The 20,585-nt window shown below is 40.2% G+C and overlaps 1 protein-coding gene across 1 annotated transcript in view; it reads right to left on the reverse strand.

The window, feature by feature from the left end:
• The window catches only part of tshr (thyroid stimulating hormone receptor), a gene marked incomplete at its 3' end in the record, with an annotated part of 170,252 nt that extends 154,698 nt beyond the window's left edge, over positions 1–15,554 (reverse strand). Inside the window, exon 1 of the mRNA XM_081378965.1 lies at positions 15,257–15,554. Coding sequence (XP_081235091.1) covers positions 15,257–15,420 — 164 coding nt within the window. The 5' untranslated portion in view covers positions 15,421–15,554. The remainder of the gene's footprint in view (positions 1–15,256) is intronic.
• Positions 15,555–20,585: the final 5,031 nt, after the last annotated feature.

The following is a 20,585-nucleotide window of genomic DNA, read 5'->3' on the forward strand; positions in this document are numbered from 1 at the left end:
GTTGCGTCGAGTCGTATGCCACTTTTGACGTGTGGAGATGTTCATGAGATATTCTCTCTTCCACCGGCACCAGAACTGTTCGACGAGGTAGTGGACTCTTCGCCACCTTTTAGTTGCATAGACATCTTCCTTCTCAAATTTGCCAGGCGGTGGAAGGGCAATCTTGGACTTCATCAGTATGAGATGGTTTGGAGTTAATGGCTCGAGCGAGGTAGGATCATTTACCCCGTTTACGGTTAATGGACGGCTGTTCACAATGGCCATTGCTTCATAGAACAGAGTTCGAAGGGAAGAGTCGTCGAGTCTGCCTGAGTATTGACAGAGTGTGGCATTTAGGACATTACGGACAGTCCGAATCTGGCGCTCCCAGACGCCGCCAGCGTGACTTGCTGAAGGAGCATTGAAGATGAACTCACATTGCCTTTCTGCGAGGAAGCTCTCGATTGTTTTGGTGTCACATTGCTTCAGTGCTTCTTTGAACTCATTTTTAGCTCCCACAAAATTGGTTCCTTGATCGCAATGGAGTTGACGAACGGCTCCTCTGAGACTGATGAAGCATCTTAAGGCATTGATAAATGCATCTGTGGATAAGTCCTCAAGCATCTCAATGTGAACAGATCGAGAGGCAAGGCAAGTGAAGATTAAGCCATAGCGCTTTTGCTCTTTGCGGGCTTTCTTAGTGATGAATGGGCCGAAGCAATCGATGCCGCAGTATGTGAAGGGAGCAGAGACTTCTACACGCTCCTTAGGAAGCTCTGCCATGCGTTGTTCTTCTGCAGGCCGTCTGAGTCTTCTACACTTCACACATCTGTGTATCAGCTTAGCAACTGACTTACTTCCACCGATGACCCAAAACCCATTGGCTCGAAGTTCTGTTAGAGTTTGATTCCGGCCTTGGTGACAGATCCTCTCGTGGCAGTGGGTCATGATCAGCTTGGTAATATGTCCTTCTTTGGGTAGAATCAAAGGGTGTTTGACTTCTAGGCTTAAGGATGACTGATCTAGTCTCCCACCGACACGAAGTGCTCCTCCTTCTAAGATGGGATCCAAGCGAAACAGAGGGCTGGAGTTTTGAAGACTTTTTCCCTTTTGAAGTATCTTCATCTCTTGGGGGAATGCTTCTTCTTGTGCAAGCCTCATTACTGATTCGGCAGCTCTCTCGCGTTCTTCCACACTCACAGGTTTGCCAGGATGGGTTTGCTTTGAATTCAGCCTCTTGATTCTTGCGATGACTTTCAGGAGTTTTGACCAGGAGGAGAACCGATTTAGACGGGTAAGAAAGTCTGACTCGGAAGGTTCAACTTTAGTTGTAAACGCCTGCATTGACCTGACCTCAGGATCACCAACAAGCAAATCAGGAGTGAGGTGAGACTCTGGATGTATTTCTTGTTCCCACAGGAATTTGGGTCCTGGTAGCCAGTTTGTTGAGGAGATGTCTACTGCATTGAGACCTCTCGACGCATGGTCAGCAGGGTTTTCTGTTGTGTCTATGTAGTGCCACTGGCTGGGGCTGGTGTGTTCTCTGATCATTTGCACACGATTGGCAACGAAGACATGGAACCTTCTTGCTTCATTGTTAATATAAGCCAGGACAACTTGGGAGTCAGTCCAGAAAAATTCTGCATGGATCGGCATTTCAAGCTCGTTTCTCAGCATGACACTTGATCTTGCAGCGACCACTGCTGCTGAAAGTTCCAATCTTGGAATACTTGTGAGTTTTGTAGGCGCAACTCTAGCCTTTGCCATCACAAGGCTGCAGTGAACTTCACCATCTTCATTCTTGCTTCTCAGATAGGAACACGAGCCATATCCTATATTGCTGGCATCCGAGAAGTGGTGTAGTTCCCTCGTGACAGTTTTGCAGAAGCCTTGTGGTTGGTAGCATCTCGGTATTGAGACTTCCTTCAGCCTTTGTAGGTCGCTCTTCCATCTCTCCCACCGTGGACTTAAGTCTTCGGGAAGTGGGTCATCCCATCCAATGCCTCGACGGCACAGCTCCTGGAGGATGCACTTTCCAGTTAAGATAAATGGAGCCACGAATCCGACTGGATCGTACAAAGAAGCAATGACGGATAGGATGCCGCGACGTGTAGAGGGCCTGTTCTGTGGGTTTACATTGAAGCTGAAGGTGTCATTTTCAAGGGACCACTGGATACCGAGAGCACGTTCTGTTGGAGCTGCATTTAGGTCCAGATTGAGGGGTTCAGATGTGACTGCTCTCTCAGTTGGGTCCACAGAGTCCAGAACTGACCTTTTGTTTGAATTGAACTTGTGTAGACGCAAACCTCCTCTCTTGCACAACTCTCGTGCTTCAGCGATCAACTTCTTTGCTTCTTCTACGGAGGGGACGCTGATAAGCCCATCATCGACGTAGAAGTTCTTTTCAACAAAGGCTGACGCTGATGGATACTCTTCCTTGTGTTGACGTGCCAAGTACTTCAGACCAAAGTTGGCACATCCCGGTGACGAGGCGGCGCCGAATAGATGGACAGCCATTTGATACTCTTGAGGCTCTGCTTCGAGGTCTCCATCCTCCCACCAGAGAAACCGTAAGTAGTTCCGTAGTTCAGGAGAAACGTAAAACTGATGGAACATTTTCTCGATGTCGCATATGATGGCTACAGCCTCTTTCCTGAAACGACAGAGCACTCCAAGGAGAGAGTTGATCAGGTCAGGACCTGTTAGCAGTGTATCATTTAGTGAGACACCACGGAACTTCGCTGAACAGTCAAAGACGACCCTTAGCTTCTCTGGCTTCTTGGGGTGGAACACCCCATGGTGTGGTATGTACCACGTAGTCTGCTGTCCTGTCACAGGAGAGGCTGGCTCTGCGTCACCTTTCTTTATCATATCTTTCATGAAGGCCTTGTACTGTTCTTTATACCGCTCATTATTTTTCAATCTTTTCTTTAGGTGCTGCAGTCGAACTGTTGCCAGCTTCTTGTTGTCTGGTAGCAGAGGAGGCTCTGTGCTCTTGAACGGGAGGGGCATTTCATAGTGTCCATCTTTCCTTTGAGTTATGTTGTCACTCAGGAGCTGAATGAAGCGAACATCGTCTTGTGACACATACTTGTCTTTGTCTGCATACTTCCTTTCATTGAAGTCTGATTCCAAGACCTTCAGCACGTCAGTGGTTGATGGCGCTGGTATTTCCTTCACTGTCACTCGATGGACGAACCTCTGGTTTCCCTGGCGATCCAGATGTGGATTGGATGAGCCTACGATGCTCCAGCCGAGTTCCGTTCTCTGGGCAAATGGATCATTTTCGCCTCCTGTGACGACTTCCTGGGGGGCTAACGCCAACGGGCAATCACTTCCAATTAGCAGTCCCACCTCACAGTCCTTCAGCAGCGGAAGTTTGTTTGCTAGATGCTTTAAATGAGGCCAGAGCAGCGCTGTTTTGGAAGTCGGGATGTAGGACTTGTCGACCGGGATGAAACCACGAGTGTAGGCTTGGCGTAGCTGAATCTGTTTTTGAGACTGTAGTCCTCGAACTTGTAGACCGTAGACACTTTTGCTTGCTATGGGTGTGTCAACAGATGTCATGGTGCTCAGTTTGAGCTGTACTGGTTTAGTCTCCACGTTCAGCTCTTCGAGTAGGTCTTCCAAGACGAATGTCGAATCACTCTGCGTATCCAGAAGAGCATATGTTATAACTTCTTTCTGTGGTTCATTCGCAGATGACATGAAAACAGGGACGATGCTTGATGTGGCAAAGACGTGCCGCGTCACTGCATGGGACGTCACTTTGATCTCCTCCTGACTAGTGCCTTTGTCTGTGGAAGTGGACTGTTTCTCTTTTGCTTCCACAGATCGGTTCTCTCTCTCTTCATGTAGACAGGTGGGGTGACGTCTGCTGCATATGCCACAAGAGTGTCGCGTTTTGCAATCCTTACTGTTATGTCCCTTTCTCAAACATCCGTAGCACAAATTGTTTTCCCTTATGAAGGCCTTCTTATCTTCCAGAGATTTTGCTGCAAAGGTAGGGCACTTTACGACGCCGTGCATCTCATCTTTGCAGATAGGACAAGGTGGCTTTGACTTGGTGCTGAACACTTTCTCTACCTTTTCCGTGGGATTGTTCCTTTTAGTGTTTGTGTGAAGTGCTCTAGCTCTCTTGGGCTGCCTGTCATCTGTGGCCTTGATCAGAAGTGGAGAGGCGACAGGGTTACAGGCTATCTGAGCCTCCTTCTGGATGAACCTTGTGAAACAGGAAAAGCTCGGGTAATCCCCGGATTCGTCCAACCTTTCTGTGACGACTCTGCACCATCTTCGTGTGATCCAGTCTGGTAATTTCTTCAGCAACTTGTGGTTCTCTTCACAGTCGTCCAAGATGGCCAATCCTTTCACATGAGGCATCGCTTCAACGCATCCTTGCAGGAAGTCAGCAAACTCTCGAAGTGCAGCAGGATCACTGGTACCAACCTTAGGCCATTTCATGAGCTTGTCTCTAAAGGCCTTTTGCAGAATGAAGTGGTTTCCGTACCTTTCTTCCAGGACCCTTAAGGCCCCTTGATATGCTTCTTCTGAGTTTCTATAGAAGAATCCCTCTACAGCTTTACGTGCTTCTCCACTCAGATAGTTTTTTAAATAGAACATTTTTTCATGAGCTGGGAGAGGCTGGTGGTCTATGAGGGCCATGAAGGACATCTTCCAGTCTACATACTTTAGGGCTTCGCCAGAGAACTTTGGTGGCTCAGGAGCAGGCAGGCGATTCATACTGAGTGAGTTAATGAGTGCTTGGGTAAGGCCATCTTTCTCAGGAGATGCTAGCGCATTGGCGTGTGCTTGTGGAGGCTGGTATGCTTCGGCCTTTGGATTAAGCTGGCCTTTGAATTCAACTGTGAGATTAGTCTCTTTTAGCCAGTCTCTGGAGTCATGTTCAAGGCTCTCGTATGCGTTTACTCTCGCCTCTGCTATTCTTACGTCTGACTCTGCTTGAATTTGCTGTAGTCTTTTCTTTTCCTGACGCATGTTTGCCTCTATCCTTTTAAGAGCTACTTGCTTTTCTTCTTCCAACCTTTTAAGAACTAGCTGCTTCTCTTCTTCTAACTTGCTAAGAACTTCTTCTTGAGCTTGTATTTGATATACTGCCTTAACCTTTTCTTGTTGAGCTGCGAGTTCTGCTCCCGCATCTACATGTTTGCTTGAGCCCTGTGAGTGGGTTGAATTTTCTGCTAGAGAGAGTGCAGTATCTGTCCTTGTGTGTCCGAAGATAGATCCATACTCATCCTTCTTAAGTGCCATCCTCACTCGTAGTTTCTCAAGTTCTGGATTGAAGACCTCATCTACAGTTTCTAGCCGCATCTCTATTATTTCGCTGATCTCTGCAGTGAGTGCTATACAAGCATCCATTTTCGGAACAATGTCTGGGGTGGCATTGTGGTTGCGTTGAATGGGCTCATAACATTCACTTACTGCACTGTGTCGAATTTGGATTTCTTCTCTGATTTTATTTAGTTCATCTTGAGAACAGAATGATTTTAGTGCGGTCCTAACCTTTCCTGCCACTTCTTTCCAAGAGCCATAAGCTCTCATGAATTCTTTCTTGTGTTTAATGGCTTCCTGTTTGTGCATCTCTAATCCCTTTTCTGTAAATGTTCTTTCGCGTGAACTAGACCTGACTGGCTGTGGGTTATCTGTTTTCATGGGTGGGTCGTGTGTGCTAGCTACTTCTTCTCCATTAAGTGACATTTTGTTGAAGTTGTGTTGCTGTTGGGTTATATTGAACTACTGAACTATAGTTTAATTACTGAAATATAGCTTAATAACTCAACAAATACTTAATATCAACATGCACTGGGCGATTATCATCAACAAAAACATGTAGGCTAAGACGCAAACAGCTTAGCAATGAATGCTATCATATGGATCTACCCATGAATGAATTTACATTTAACAGGTTCAATTAGTTCAATAGTTTTTTTTTTTTATTATTATTATTTTTTTTTTATCAAATTACCCTTCTGTATCTTTAAATTCACCTTTCAAATGTATGATTAAATCAGAGCATCAAACATGTACAGTATACTGTTTATAAAGGTGACTTCAGTCCATTACATAAATATCACTGTTCGCAATCAGAGTCCCTGTGATTTTATGCAGCAATCAGCATAAACGAAATAGACCGATCTTGCCTGGGTGCCGGTTGAAGTGAGGGCGTTTGAACAGAAGGTGGCAGTCTTGTACACAGAATGGCGGATGGCAGTCCTTCTAACGTCGAGTTGAGTTTCACTCCACATCGAGCGACGAGTTTTCACTGTAGCAGCCCTTCAACTTAGAATAAACAGGCTTGGGAGTGTTTCCATACGGGTGTACTTTAATTCAGACGAGTGTGCATAGCACCAACACCGTGAAAACTTAAAAGGAAAATAACAAAGGCAATTTAGCCAGATACAAATAATCCTTTGACAAATGCACTTTAGCAAGCTAGCATCACATTGATAACAGCATAGCAGGCAACAGCCATCATGAAATTAATCTCATTACCATTTACATGAACGTATGAAATGAATTAATATGAAATTGTACATTACAATGAACCACATACCTCGCTCCGCATATCAAAGGGTGCTAGAAAGTGGTGATCCAGGGAAGGCTGCCGCCATTAACTTAACTTGGACGTTGGAGAGCTAGCTAGCAACTTCATAAATTATTCTCAAATTATTACTGCCAAACAAATCAAGCACAGAGTAGTATAACACTTCAAAGAACACTTTAGTTGAAGGTTACAGTAATATTTTCCAATCTCTGACTCTAAACATGCATCGTCTTGTAACGTGCCTTCTCGTGACTTCTTGTGTTTTTATTGAACGAGCGTGAGCGTGAGCGTGAGCGTGGAGAAATTAGTCCCCCCTGCAGATAGCATGATGTCAAAATAAAAGTCACATGAAATAAAAGTATGAAACAGAATAGTCATAATAAAACACTGCTAGTGGTCATCTACAGTCGGTGTTTTCTAAATGGTGCGCTACTAAGAGCTTGGATCCGCGTGCATGTGGGGTCCCACGGGTGCTCTCCTTCCTACAAGAGCTGTTGGACAAGGGCAGGTCCCCTTCCACGCTCAAAGTGTATGTGGCGGCTATTGCAGCGTTCGCTGAGACGACGCGCGGCCAGGCAATAGGAAGGAACGAGCTTATTATCCGCTTCCTCAGAGGAGCTAGACGGATGAATCCCCCGCGGCCCTCCTCGTTTCCTATTTGGGATCTGTCCTTGGTCCTGGAGGCCCTGAAGGCTTTTCCCTTTGAACCACTTGAATCCGTGGATTTAAAGTACCTGTCGCTCAAAACCGTTTTTCTGATAGCTCTGTCTTCAGTAAAACGCGCGGGGGATTTGCACGCGCTATCTGTTAGCCCTGCATGTCTTGAGTTCGGACCGAACGACTCGAAAGTCATTCTCAGATCGAGACACGGTTACATCCCCAAAGCGATTGGAACCCCTTTTAGGGCACAAATCATTTCCCTTTCGGCTCTGCCTGCATCCGATAATGGGGACAGTGATAACCTCCTATGCCCTGTCAGGGCGCTGAGAGTTTACATCACGCGCTCCGCCGCTTTCAGGCGTTCCGAGCAGCTCTTTGTTTTCTTCGGCGGATGCACCAAGGGTCTCGCCGACTCGAAACAGAGCCTGTCCAGGTGGATAGTGGACACGATTGCAGCAGCTTATGCCTCCAAACACCTGCAGTGCCCTCTGGGTATCAGAGCCCACTCTACTAGAGGCATGGCCTCTTCGTGGGCCTGATCCAGTGGAATTTCTATCCACGATATTTGTATGCGGCGGGCTGGGCCTCCCCATCGACATTCGTGAGGTTTTATAACCTGGAAGTTCCCGCCTTACAGGCTAAATTGCTGTCAGTATAAGTGACATGTATGCTCTGCCCAGTCGCTTATGTGCAGACTACGATCACAAGCTGACGATATTTCTGGTATGGTACTTAGGGTGAAGTGTTTTATACTCAGACCGGCTGGGCCGCTCTGTTTCTCATTTCCCGTTACGCACTGTTTACCGGTGCTGGCCCGCGCTGCTGGCCGCCCGTCTTCCACTCTGTTGCGCGGGGGGTTATTCTCTTTGTAAAAGACCGATGATGTCGCTCTTTTCTTACCCTAATGTGTGCTTATGTACTGTGTGGGCTAGCGCTTCCGGCCCCACTGTTTTGCACTGATATATACTTATAAACCGGCCGCGCCGCTCTATTTTATACACTGAGTGAAGTGCTTTGTACTGTGTTGGCCCGTCTCTCCGACCGGCCACCTGTTCTAGCAGAATGTTTTTCCCCGGTCTCCCTGGGATTCATGTGCTGGATGCTTGGCGCGCACGGCGTTGACAAGGGGTTCCCGTAGCGTAAGCAACTTACGCAATACGAGAGAACCTCTCGTAAGAGAACGTACTCGGTTACCTAATGTAACCTCGGTTCTCTCTAGAAGAGGGAACGAGTATTGCGTAACCTGCCGTGTCGCGCCACGAGCTTTTGCGCTTCAGACTACGAAAACCAGATATTCAGCCTGTGAGCCCTTGTTATATACACACTGGCCACACCCATCTTGACGGTTAGAAGGGTGTGGAGGCCACTCATTGGAGGCCACGTTTCACGAGGCTCACTGATAGGCTTAAGCAGTTGCCGCCGAGCAGCCAATGAGCACGCTTATACAGCCTGCCTTGGTCTGCCGGCTGCCGCACTGCGTTGACAATGAATACAAAATTAAGGATAATTTTTGGCTTCAGATCTCGAAGAAAGAAGACTTTCCCGTAGCGTAAGCAACTTATGCAATACTCGTTCCCTCTTCTAGAGAGAACCGAGGTTACATTAGGTAACCGAGTACGTTTTTTTCTTTTTATACAACACATAATCCATTATTTTTGTCTTAGTTTAATTTTCATGGACTTCTAGTTTGTTTCTATTCACCATGCTTTTTTCTTTGTTCTAGTTCCTGCCTGAGTTTGTCACTATGGTTACTGATTTGATTTCATTATTCTGTCCAGCTGTGTGTCATTAATTATCATAGTTTGCCTGTGTATTTATCTGCCTGTTTTTTCAGTTCTGATTGTCGGTTGTCGTTAACGAATGGAGTAAGTTTGGTTATGTTTTCATTATGTGAATAAAGTTAATTGTTTGTTATCTATTCGCTTAGACTACGTGACACTTGATCCATACCAAAGTCATGGATCTTTCTGGTCTTACAGTATTTACAAAGGCTTAACCACAGCATGTCAGAAATGAATACCTAATGTTCAAATCTTTAAATATAGTATAAAACCTCTACTTTTGCAAGAACAGCAGCTCAAAAGTATACAAAAAATATATATAAAACAAATACTGAAACAACTGATAAGCATTTTTAAGTAGCAGATCACTGAAATATTGAGAAATAGCTGAATCCTTTCCAATCTCAGTTAGAGGCATAGTCAGGTGTTGAAGTTCTTTCCATTACTTGGCCATACACAGTAAAATAGGTACAATTATTTTTTCAGTGTGGATGCGGAAAAACATAGAGAAGCAGAGTGACAAAAAATAATGTTCAGCAATTTCATGTTTTCATTTCAGTAAAAGCTTCATGTAAAGCTTTTACTACAAGGATTCCAGTTCCACTGTTCCATATACACATAATATGCAGCCTGCGTTCGGGACTAACTAAGGGGACACCATCGCACCCTTTATGGTGGCACCATCAACACCAACCCCAGAAAACAATTTCAACAGAGGTGACAAATTAAGTTCTGCATAGGGACCTATTTGAACCGTGGCTGCCCTTAGCAATTCTGTTACTTGTTGTTTTTTTCTACTGCACATTCTATAAAGTAATGACTAATTCACTTTTAGATTGTATGTTTCCAAGAATGCAGACATTCAACACTCAACCAAAATTGTAGAATGGCTTACAGTAAAAGGAAACTGAATTATAAAAAAAAAAAAAAAAACAACAACAATGGATTTCATATTGTCTGCAGGTAGAATGACAAGACATGACAAGCAGGCTAATGCAGTTTTTATAATGCCATCAACTGTTAGTATTTTGACAGTCATGCACTATGATTTAACTATGTTCATGTTGAATAGACAACTAGTGCTAGTGTTTTGACAGATTGATAAAATTTTGAATCAGGTTTGACATGTTTTAATAGAGTTAGTATATGTAGAAAAAGGTTTTTAGCATTTTGAAATGTAGTTTGTATTTATTTAAAGGGGTGGTTGATTATGATTTCACTTTTCTAACTTTAGTTAGTGTGTAATGTTTCTGTTTGAGCATAAACAACATCTGCAAAGTTACAATGCTCAAAGTTCAAAGCAAAGGGAGATATTTGCTTTTAAAGAAACTGCTTTTTAAGGACTACAACAAACGGCTGGTAGGGACTACATGACATTCTCCCGGGTTAGTGACATCACCAACCCTAGAATTTACATAAACCCCGCCCCCGGGAAAGCATTTATAGATTATCATGACAGAATATGCTACTCAATGACTAGAAGATAACAACACATCAGCTACATAAATTCATCAACTAACCATTCAGAAATGTCCTGTTGCATTCTACATGCTGTCACTTCTTCTTGAGTCTCTCCATCATTGACTCTGTTGACATCATGATGACTCCGGTTTGAACATAAAAGGCTAAAAGTTATTGAAATTTTCAGTGCGTGTCTGTGTGAGGTTAAAGGACACAAGCTGTTGAAGCTCCACCCTCTGTGCCAGGAGCAGCAGCACATTTGCATTTAAAGAAACAGACACAAAATGGTGCATTTTTGCTCACCCTCAAAAAGTGACAACTTTAACATGCTATATAAAAATATATGTGGGGTATTTTGAGCTAAAACTTCACATAGCCTACACACTCTGGGGACATCAAAGACATATTTTACATCTTGTGAAAAGGGCTTTATACCACCCCTTTAACAAAATATGGTTTTGGGCAAAAAATTTACTATTTGGCTAATTGTGTGATGTATGTGTGTTGCTGTGTTAAAGGTCCCGTTCTTCATGATCCCATGTTTCAAACTTTAGTTAGTGTATAATGTTGTTGTTAGAGTATAAATAATATCTGTAAAATTATAAAGCTCAAAGTTCAATGCCAAGCGAGATATTTTATTTAACAGAAGTTGACTACAACGAACGGCTCGATTGGACTACACCCCTCTACTTCCTTCTTTAATGACGTCACTAGAACCGTGTTTTGACTAACCTCCGCCCACAGAAACACAGGCGTATTGATGGCGAAATGTCAACAGGCGTGGTTGATGTTTATCTATCTATAATCGGATACCGCAAAAGTTTAATTCGAAGTTGTTAGTTTGCTCTGTCCATTTCACTACGGACTGTTTTTCTAACCTGGGATAATATCAAGCAGGCTTCTCTCAGCGTTTCATACTGACGGAGGGGGCAATTTCAACTATATTCCAGCAAGCGGTAAGTAGTGATTTAATATGGAAGTAGCGATCAACTTCACGTCGTTTCTCTTAGTAGGATGAAAATAATCTTACTTAAACTTTGATTAATATACAGAAAGCGATCAAAGAACAATCCCTTTCCAATCGCCCAAGCTGTCAATCACACAGCGCGAGTTTATCTGGACACTTGCCAAAACTCGTTATGAAATCAATGACGCTGTTACACTGCACAACGAAGCTCTTACTGTATTTATATACCTCATGTTTGCATTGGTGAAATCATTAGTGAGAGTGCAGAAACTGCGTTGCAATGATAAGATCGTTTTTCACGCGATCAACAGACTGTCATCTGCACAATGCTCATCACTGCAACCTTTTATGTGATTGAAATAGATCTAAATACTTAAAAAACTTCTCACGATTCGTTAATCCCGATAGCTGTAATAGTAAAAACGTATAATAGCTGTAATAGTAAAAGTTTTCCAGATAGTTCTACATGTAATGCCAGATATTTCATATGCAAGCATGTCAGCCAATCACAGCAGAGGGCGTTTACACTGAAGTCTCACAGCAGACACGCCCCTTCAAACAGAGCGTTCTATTCAAGGTGCCGTAGAATGGATTATTTTATTATTTTATAATGTTTCCTGGGGTGCCCTTATAATGTTAGTATGTTTATTAGATCAAAAATTGTTATAATTTAGAAATAAAAGGAATATTTCCTAGCCTGATTTCATACCCTGATCTGGACACTCTGTTTGAAGGGGCGTGTCTGCTGTGAGACTTCAGTGTAAACGCCCACTGCTGTGATTGGCTGACATGCTTGCATATGAAATATCTGGCATTACATGTAGAGCTATCTGGAAAACATTTACTATTACAGCGATTATACGTTTTTACTATTACAGCTATCGGGATTAACGAATCATGATAAGTTTTTTAAGTATTTAGATCTATTCCAGCATTGAGCAGATGACAGCCTGTCGATCGCGTGAATGAAGATCTTATCACTGCAACGCGATTTACTGATGCATAAACAGTGTTGAACGACTTTGAGAGAAAGATTATCTGTCTGGACTTGAACAATTACACATCAGAAATTCACATAACCCACTGGTTCTCCAGAGGCTCGGATGAAGGAGCTAAAAAAATATTTTTGTGTTCATTTGTAGTTACATCCAAACACTGAACAACTGCCATGCTTCGTTCGCTCGTCTGCAAGCCACGATGTCTCTCGAGGAAAAAAACAATATCGCGCTGGATCTAGATAACACAGTGTAAATTATCGTTAATAAAATCACTACTTACCGCTTGTGGGAATATAACGTTAGTTGAAATTGCCCCCTTCGTCCGTTTGAGACGCCGAGAGAAGCCTGGCTGCTTGATATTGTTCCAGGTTAGAAAAACAGTCCGCGGTGAAATGGGCAGAGCAACTAACAACTTCGAATTAAACTGTAGCGGTATCCGATTATAGATAGATTATAGATAGATTATAGATAGATCTGCCATTTTCTCTATGATCCTCGCTTGTTTCTTCACCTGCAGAACTTCCGATGATTCGGATGTGCAGTTTCGCCTGGCACTGAGCATGGGCTGGCTTATGCAAATATTTAGAGGCGTACATATTAATGATCCCAACTGTTGCGTCACAGTTGGTGTTATGTGGAGATTACCCTGTTTTTCAGGGGTGTTTTTCAAAAACGAGATTTAAATAAGAAAGAGAAAATTATGGTGTTTGAGACTCACTGTATGTCATGTCCATGTACTGAACTCTTGTTATTTAACTATGCCAAGATAAATTCAATTTCACATTCTAGGGCACCTTTCAGGGGATGAAATCAGGCTAGGAAATATGCCTTTTATTTCTAAATTATAACAATTTTTGATCTAAAAAACATACTAACATTATAAGGGCACCCCAGGAAACATTATAAAATAATAAAATAATCCATGGAATGGGACCTTTAAGAGTTTATAAATAGTACTTTAAGTATTGGTATGCTTGTTAGGAATTATAAAAAACTGTAACCATTTAATTAATACTGGCACAAACAAATTTTTACACCTGTTCAATTTACATATAGGAATTCTGTATCTTCTTGTCGAGGGTAGCAGTTCATAGTAAGAATGGAGTGCATGGGACGGATCACTCAAAATCCTTCTGGCTTTCCTCAGTGTGCATTGTTCATAAAGAGACTAAATGTTAAGATGGTCTCTCTGCCCTATCAGTTTCATAGCATGTGCACAATAGATGTGCACAAGTGACGAGAAGATTTGGAGGTTAAACAAGTTTTGAGAATGCCAATTGTGAAATGTACCAAAGCAACTGAGAAAAACTGTTTTTTTTTTTTTTTTTTTTTTTTTTTTACATTTTAGGCTTTGCTCGTACAGGCTAAATAATGTTGAATCTACAGGTTACATCAAGGTTTATTTATTGTCTAAGAATGTTAAAAATCACAAATGTATCATTACTTAGGTTTAATCCAACACTGAAGACAACACTGCTGTTTGTTGTACAACAATTATTTGTACAACAAAAGCCAAATTAGATGTTTTGTTTAAACGCATAGCATTTAGGTTTTGGTTCCCTATGGTTCTCTGTCCAGCAAAATGTTTAGACAAAATCCTAATTAATATGACTGAAGGTCTTGTTTGAATGTGCTATATACTATATGTTAATGATAAAGATCAGTATAATTTTACAATAGGGCTGCCATTCATTTGAGCTGAGGTTTAAACAGGATGCAGAATTGTAGCTGATTCCAATTTGAATGTAAAGAAGTAGAATAAAATTGAATAAACTTTAAATATCTTCATACTGTATAATAATAATAATAACTGCTAATAATTTTTTGACACATAATTTTTTTTTCAGTAATAACCCCAAAATACACTCAACACATGGATTTTTTTAGAACTATTAGATGGTAATAATCAATGTTACTAGTACTAAATACTAGTTCTAAATTAAGTGAGTGAAGATCAGCATTAGTCCACTATGAGTGTTCACTATAAGTCTCAAGACATAATACAGGTGAAAATGTCTACAAGGTAAAAAAAAAATAAAAAAATTCATAGCATGTGGCTGCTTGGGTGGAATGGCAGTTCATTTCTGTGTAATTGGTGTAGATTTACTGAGCTGAGAGTAAGAGGTCTGAATTTACTTCTGGTTTCTCAAACTCAACCTCCCAAGACCTCACTTGCTGATGCCTCAGCAGACTAGAGAGAGCTGATCAGAGCTGATGAGACTCGGAACTGTGAATTCACAGAGGGGGGCTCACACAATTAACAATAAACAGTCCGGGCGTCAGGGAACCCCCTCTCCCCACAAACCCAACAACCCTAAACAAACTTTAGGTGGGAAGCACTTCAGCATCCCCTTCAAGGCACTTCAAGGCATTTAAAGGAAGCAGAGAGCAAGAAAAGTCTATCTATAGATTTTAATTGTCTATTTTAATGTTAACCAAATACATTTACACTATAGCCTATAACTATAATGCCTCCTAAAATTGTATGCTACTAACTTTTAATTAATAAAATTGATCAATAATATTGTAATTAATTTAATATAAAACATCCACGACGATCATTGAATGAACTACTATGTACTAACATTTAAATGAATCATTTGATACAACGCACTTTATTGTGAAGATGTTTTTTACGTTCTACTTATATATAGGCTATATAATAAAACAAAATTTCATGCAATTACAGCTCTTAACTCATACCACGAAATCTGTCCCAATAATAGCCGTTTCCCACCTCAACAGCAGCAAAAGTGTTTACAACATGAACACAATGAGTGTACCGAACTTTTTAATGCAAGTAGGCAACATAAAGTGACCAATTAATAATAAAATAATGAATACTTACAAGATTTCTGTCATTGAGGGAAACGTTGGAATGACATCTATGGCCATGCACGAGACAGCGAAGGCTTTCCACTGGGAACACTCACAGCCATGAGGACACGCATTCGGATGTCCGATCACACACACAGGTGACAGCATCAACATTACCAGCACACGTGTCGCCATGATAGAAAAATGATAGATTTATTTTCTTCCGCTGGAAAACTGCAGCCTCTCCACTCGGTTTGGACCATAAAGTAGTCAAACAAACACCGACGAGCAGTTTAAAGCTCTTGCTTTAAGCAAACTTGCTTGAGTGTGAGAGTCAGTATGTGAGTAAGAGAGTCTGCGAGTGAGGCGGACGCTGAGGCGCCCTTGCGGTTGCTATGGGAACTGAATAGTTCTATGCGACATAATAGAAACGTCTCTCGTTTACTAATGCGTGCAGCTATTATTCGTATTTAAACGCACAGGAGAATCGAAAAATCACAAATAGGAATAGTCAGGTTAATAATAGGATAATAGGCCTATAGTCAATTTTAATTTCAGTTACAACATGCAATGGATTATCAAAAATAAAGCAACATAAAGAACATAATTTTTCAGGAAATTATGTAGTCTAAATAATTTATTTTATATATATATATATATATATATATATATATATATATATATATATATATATATATATAGGTGATATTTTATATTGTATTATATGTGTATATATCTTAAGTGAGCAAAATATAGCCTATCGGCCTAATAAGTTTTGACAATTATGTAAATTACAAAAGAAAATAATATAGGCTATATGCAAATGTTTCAAAGTGTCAATTATATGTAATAGGCCTATGTAAGTGTCAGTGTCTCAGTCAATTTGAAATCATTTTAAGCAGATTACAAAACTACCTCAGGTTAGCATTAGTTAGGCTATCTGTTAGTGCCTATCTTTTCCAAAAATAATTATTCAATGAAATAATGAATGAAAAAAAATATTGACAGCCTATATTATGAATAAAAAATAAATTATTTATTGTATTCCAAATAAGTAAAACAAATCAGAGATGTATATTATTACATTACATCATCACTATGGCTCTTTCCGGATAGGCCCTATCTGAATAATAGCAGCAAATGAAGCTGCAGTTTCCAAAGTGCTAAACTCTTCATTCGCGGAGGTCTGCGTAATCAGGGTCGTTCGTCTACGGCGCACACTTGGGATGTTTGGACGGTGGACTCCAGACAATAAATATGTTTTTAAACACAGTAGGCCGACTATTTTAAAGACTTTATTAATAATGTGTATAATACATATTATTATATACTACTACTAATAACAATAACAATAAAAACGACAACAACTATTATATATTATAATTATGTTAAATAATAAACAACACTGCACACCATCCATTCCTTGTGACTGTATACTATACAATACTATACTATACTATACTATACTATACTATACTATACTATACTATACTATACTATACTATAATAGAATAGAATAGAATAGAATAGAATAGAAGGAGGGTCTACGGTCTGGGGTGACGGGATGGGGGGCTTCTATGATATTAGACTGCGTAGTAGAGGATGACACGGGAGTGGATTTTCACTCCTGTCCCGTCCCACTCCCATAGAAAGAAATCTTGTCCCGTCCCACTCCCAGACCAAAGTTTTAAAAACAATCCCATCCCATCCCGCTCCTGGTAAATTGACTCCCACTCCCATCCCGCTCCTGTTTAAACTGACTCCCGCTCCTGTACCGCTCCCATATATTTTTTTCTTCAATTAGTGTTTAGTTAATACATAATTTGATTTAATCTGCTCTCCATACTGTTTTAGACCAGCTGCTGAGCCCGTTTCTAGATTTTCTCCAGAAAATGTAAGACAGCAAATAAAAGAAAAACAGTACATAGTTCACACCATGTCTACAATAGTTTAATAAACCCAAACAGCACATAAAGCTGCCTTTTTCTCATTTATTGTTGAGTAAACAATACATTTATAGTTTACATTTATAGTTTTTTTTAATTACATGTTAACGATTTTCATCAATTATGCTCTTGCATAATGAGTCCAATTATGGGTATAAATTCAATAAATATTATTCCTGTCAATAGAAATCTGATGTAAATCTATGAGAATCTATCAATATTTCTCAAAATCTGCACATTTTTGAGCTAAAGCCCTGAGGGACGTTATTTTGTGTATCGCTGTCATGACGACAGCACGGGAGGTTTTTTTGTGAATGAAAGCGGCTGACGCGCATAATTCATATTAAAGGTATCGACGCATTTTTTTCATTTCATAACTCCTGACACAAATTAAGAAATAACTGTCACTATAAGTTTCTCAGAATACAATAGTGGTCAAATACTGAAACTTGAGTATTATATCTTTTTAATGATGTAGCCTATAGTTTGTCAATGTATAACATTAAATCTGATAGTAACTTTGAACTAAATAAATAAAATAAAAAAAACGCTTCAGTGCGCCGACGCACTGGTGAGGCTTAACAGGTTAAAAGGAAACTACAAAATGGTGCATTTACTTTTTTTTTTTTTTTGTCGTCTTTGCTATTGGTTGATTCCCGCTCCCGTCTGCTCCCGTTAACCATTTATCCTGTACCGTCCAAATCCCGTGATTAATAGCAAAGATGACTCCCATCCTGCAGGAATCCCACGGGAATCCCGTGACCCGTGGGATTCCCGAAAAAATGTCAGCCTCTACTGCGTAGCCTATAATAAATGATAATGAATTTCAAACCTGGACCAAACAGATTTTTATTCAAAGTTCAACAGTCTGTCATTACCCAGCAAACATTTGGACGTTTAATGACCGTTGAAAAGACGTCCGTCCGAGACGTCCCGTCATGGTTGAAAAATAGTTCCAAAATGGAAGTTGAACCGACGTCATTTCTGGCCGTGAATTCCACGTCTTTTCTGGCCGTGAATTCCACGTCTCTTCTGCGCGTCCCTGGACGTCTAAATGCGTCGTCATATGTGTTTAAATGTGTTGCTGCATAATTTAAGTGTATATATAAGCCTGCATATAAAATAATCACACACCTATTGTGTAACATCGTGAAAGACAATTAAATCTTGAGGTTTAGCCTACACATCTTGACAAAGGTTCTAAAAAGGTCCAAAATTGGTCCAGTCAGACCTGAACGTCAATAAAACGTTTTAATCACGTGTACATCAAAAACAATAACACATTATTTGTGGACATAAGCAAAAAAGAAGCATGTTCTGATTAAGCACAACATTTTATTGATATTGAACAGCCAAAATTTCTCTTTATTTTTTTCAATGTTTAACATTTCGTGAGCTTAGAATTTTAAGGTTCTATCTCCACTTTTGGTTGAAATTGAGTTTGACAATCTGATCCATTAGGTGTTTATTAATGCCTGTGTGGTGTTATTTTTGTAAAAAAAAAAAAAATTGTTAGTAGTTATTAATAAAATAAAAGGTTCCATCTCACAAAACATAAACCGAGTTTAAAAACTTTGATGCTCAATAAACTACAATAAACGGAGATAGAACCTTATAATTCTAAGCTCTCGATTTGTTAACCAAACTAAAATACCAATTGCAAAATACTGAATTATTATATAAAGATAGTTCACCCAAAAATGAAAATTATGTAATTTACTCACCAAATTCCAAACCTGTATGAGTTTCTTTCTTCTGCTGAACACAAAAGAAGATATTTTGAAGAATGTTTGTAACCAAGCAAATAGAGCATCCATACCATTGTTGGAGAAAAAATTATTATTAATGGGAAGCGACATCTGCTTGGTTACAAACATTCTTCTAAACATCTTTGTGTTTAGCATAGAAAGGTATACAGGTTTGAAACATGAGGTTGAGTAAATGTTGACAATTTTCATTTTTGGGTGAACTATCCCTTAAACACATTGTTTGGCTCATTTTTTGTATCCACCACCCCCAGCTCTTCCTGGAGCGTGTTTCAGGTGTTCTGCCATTGCTGCATCAATTTCAGTGTCTGTAGCATGTGGGCTCCACCTCATCACAGCATCTAAGGGAAGAGAATATATTTATTTTTAAAATAAATGAAAATTAAAAATTTGAGGTGACATGCACTTATTTTCAAAATATTTGTATGGTCTTCAGCTAAATTCAAAACAGCATTTTTCCCCTGCCTCTTCAATACCACTGTGGTGCCCTTGAGAAAGACCCTTAACTAGGTGTGTAACAGTGAGAAAGTGAACAGGACATTTCTGATAAAGACAGGTGGGCTGTGATGTCCCCTGAATAGACATGTTTAGCAATTCTAAAATTACAAAAATTTTAAAGCAGTTACTGAAAACATACATGTTCAAATCCAGCTAAACATTTCATTCTACTTCAGATAATTTACTTTCTGAAAGAAACTCTCAAAAGGCTACATTAATAATTTACAGTAATAACTTTGACTGTATCATTAAACATACTTTATACTATGGTATACCGTTGTATAAGTTCAAAGCAACTTTTAGCCTACTAGCTAATTTTAGCCAAACTCAGTTAGCCAATTTCAGTTGACAATGTGGGCATCATTTCTTTCGGTTCATTCATGTCAAACAAGTAAAACTCTAGCACGTGAATCTAATAATACAAAATGTACGTACCCAACAGTAGATTTCTAACAATATGGGCCTCAATTCCTCCTCTCTTCGTGGTTATTCAAACTTCAGTGTTCCGGAGTGAGTCTATGGGGAAAATGCGTTAACATCTCGTGAGATAATCTAACCTATCGCGGGATTTGGTAATGTCGGGAGATCTTTTGTTACATCTTGGCAGCACAGTTTTGGCAATTACATCCAACTCAGACATAAATGGTGACCAGATATATTTCTGTTTTACATGCATACATTCCATAAAAAAAAAAAAAAAAAAAAAAAAACGTATCAGGTAGGCTACAGGTTGAAATAATGACTAAAATGCAGAGGCTTTGCATTCACTTAACCACACTGGGAACTGTGTGATTATAATTTATTTAAACAAGATAAAGTAAATATATTTACTTTGTATACAATTCGTGTATTTCATAAAGATAATTCCTGGGGGTTTTTTTTCTGTCTTGCTTGACTAGATGTGTAAAGGACGTCAGTGGACGTGTATTCACAGCCTTGACGTGTAAAGGACGTCAGTGGACGTCTTCACAACCTCTTAAAAACTACTTGGGCAATTAAATTAATTTTTGCAGTATTAACCATGCAAGGATTAAGCACAGCTTTTGCATATTTCACAAGGATTCCATGATGGAGGGTCATGATGGACTATAAATGCACGTGTAAAAGACGACGCCGAGGACGTCAGTGGACGTATTCACACAACTTATTA

The sequence above is a fragment of the Scardinius erythrophthalmus genome (genome assembly GCF_964197995.2).
Source record: "Scardinius erythrophthalmus genome assembly, chromosome: 11".
NCBI classification, from domain to species: domain Eukaryota; kingdom Metazoa; phylum Chordata; class Actinopteri; order Cypriniformes; family Leuciscidae; genus Scardinius; species Scardinius erythrophthalmus.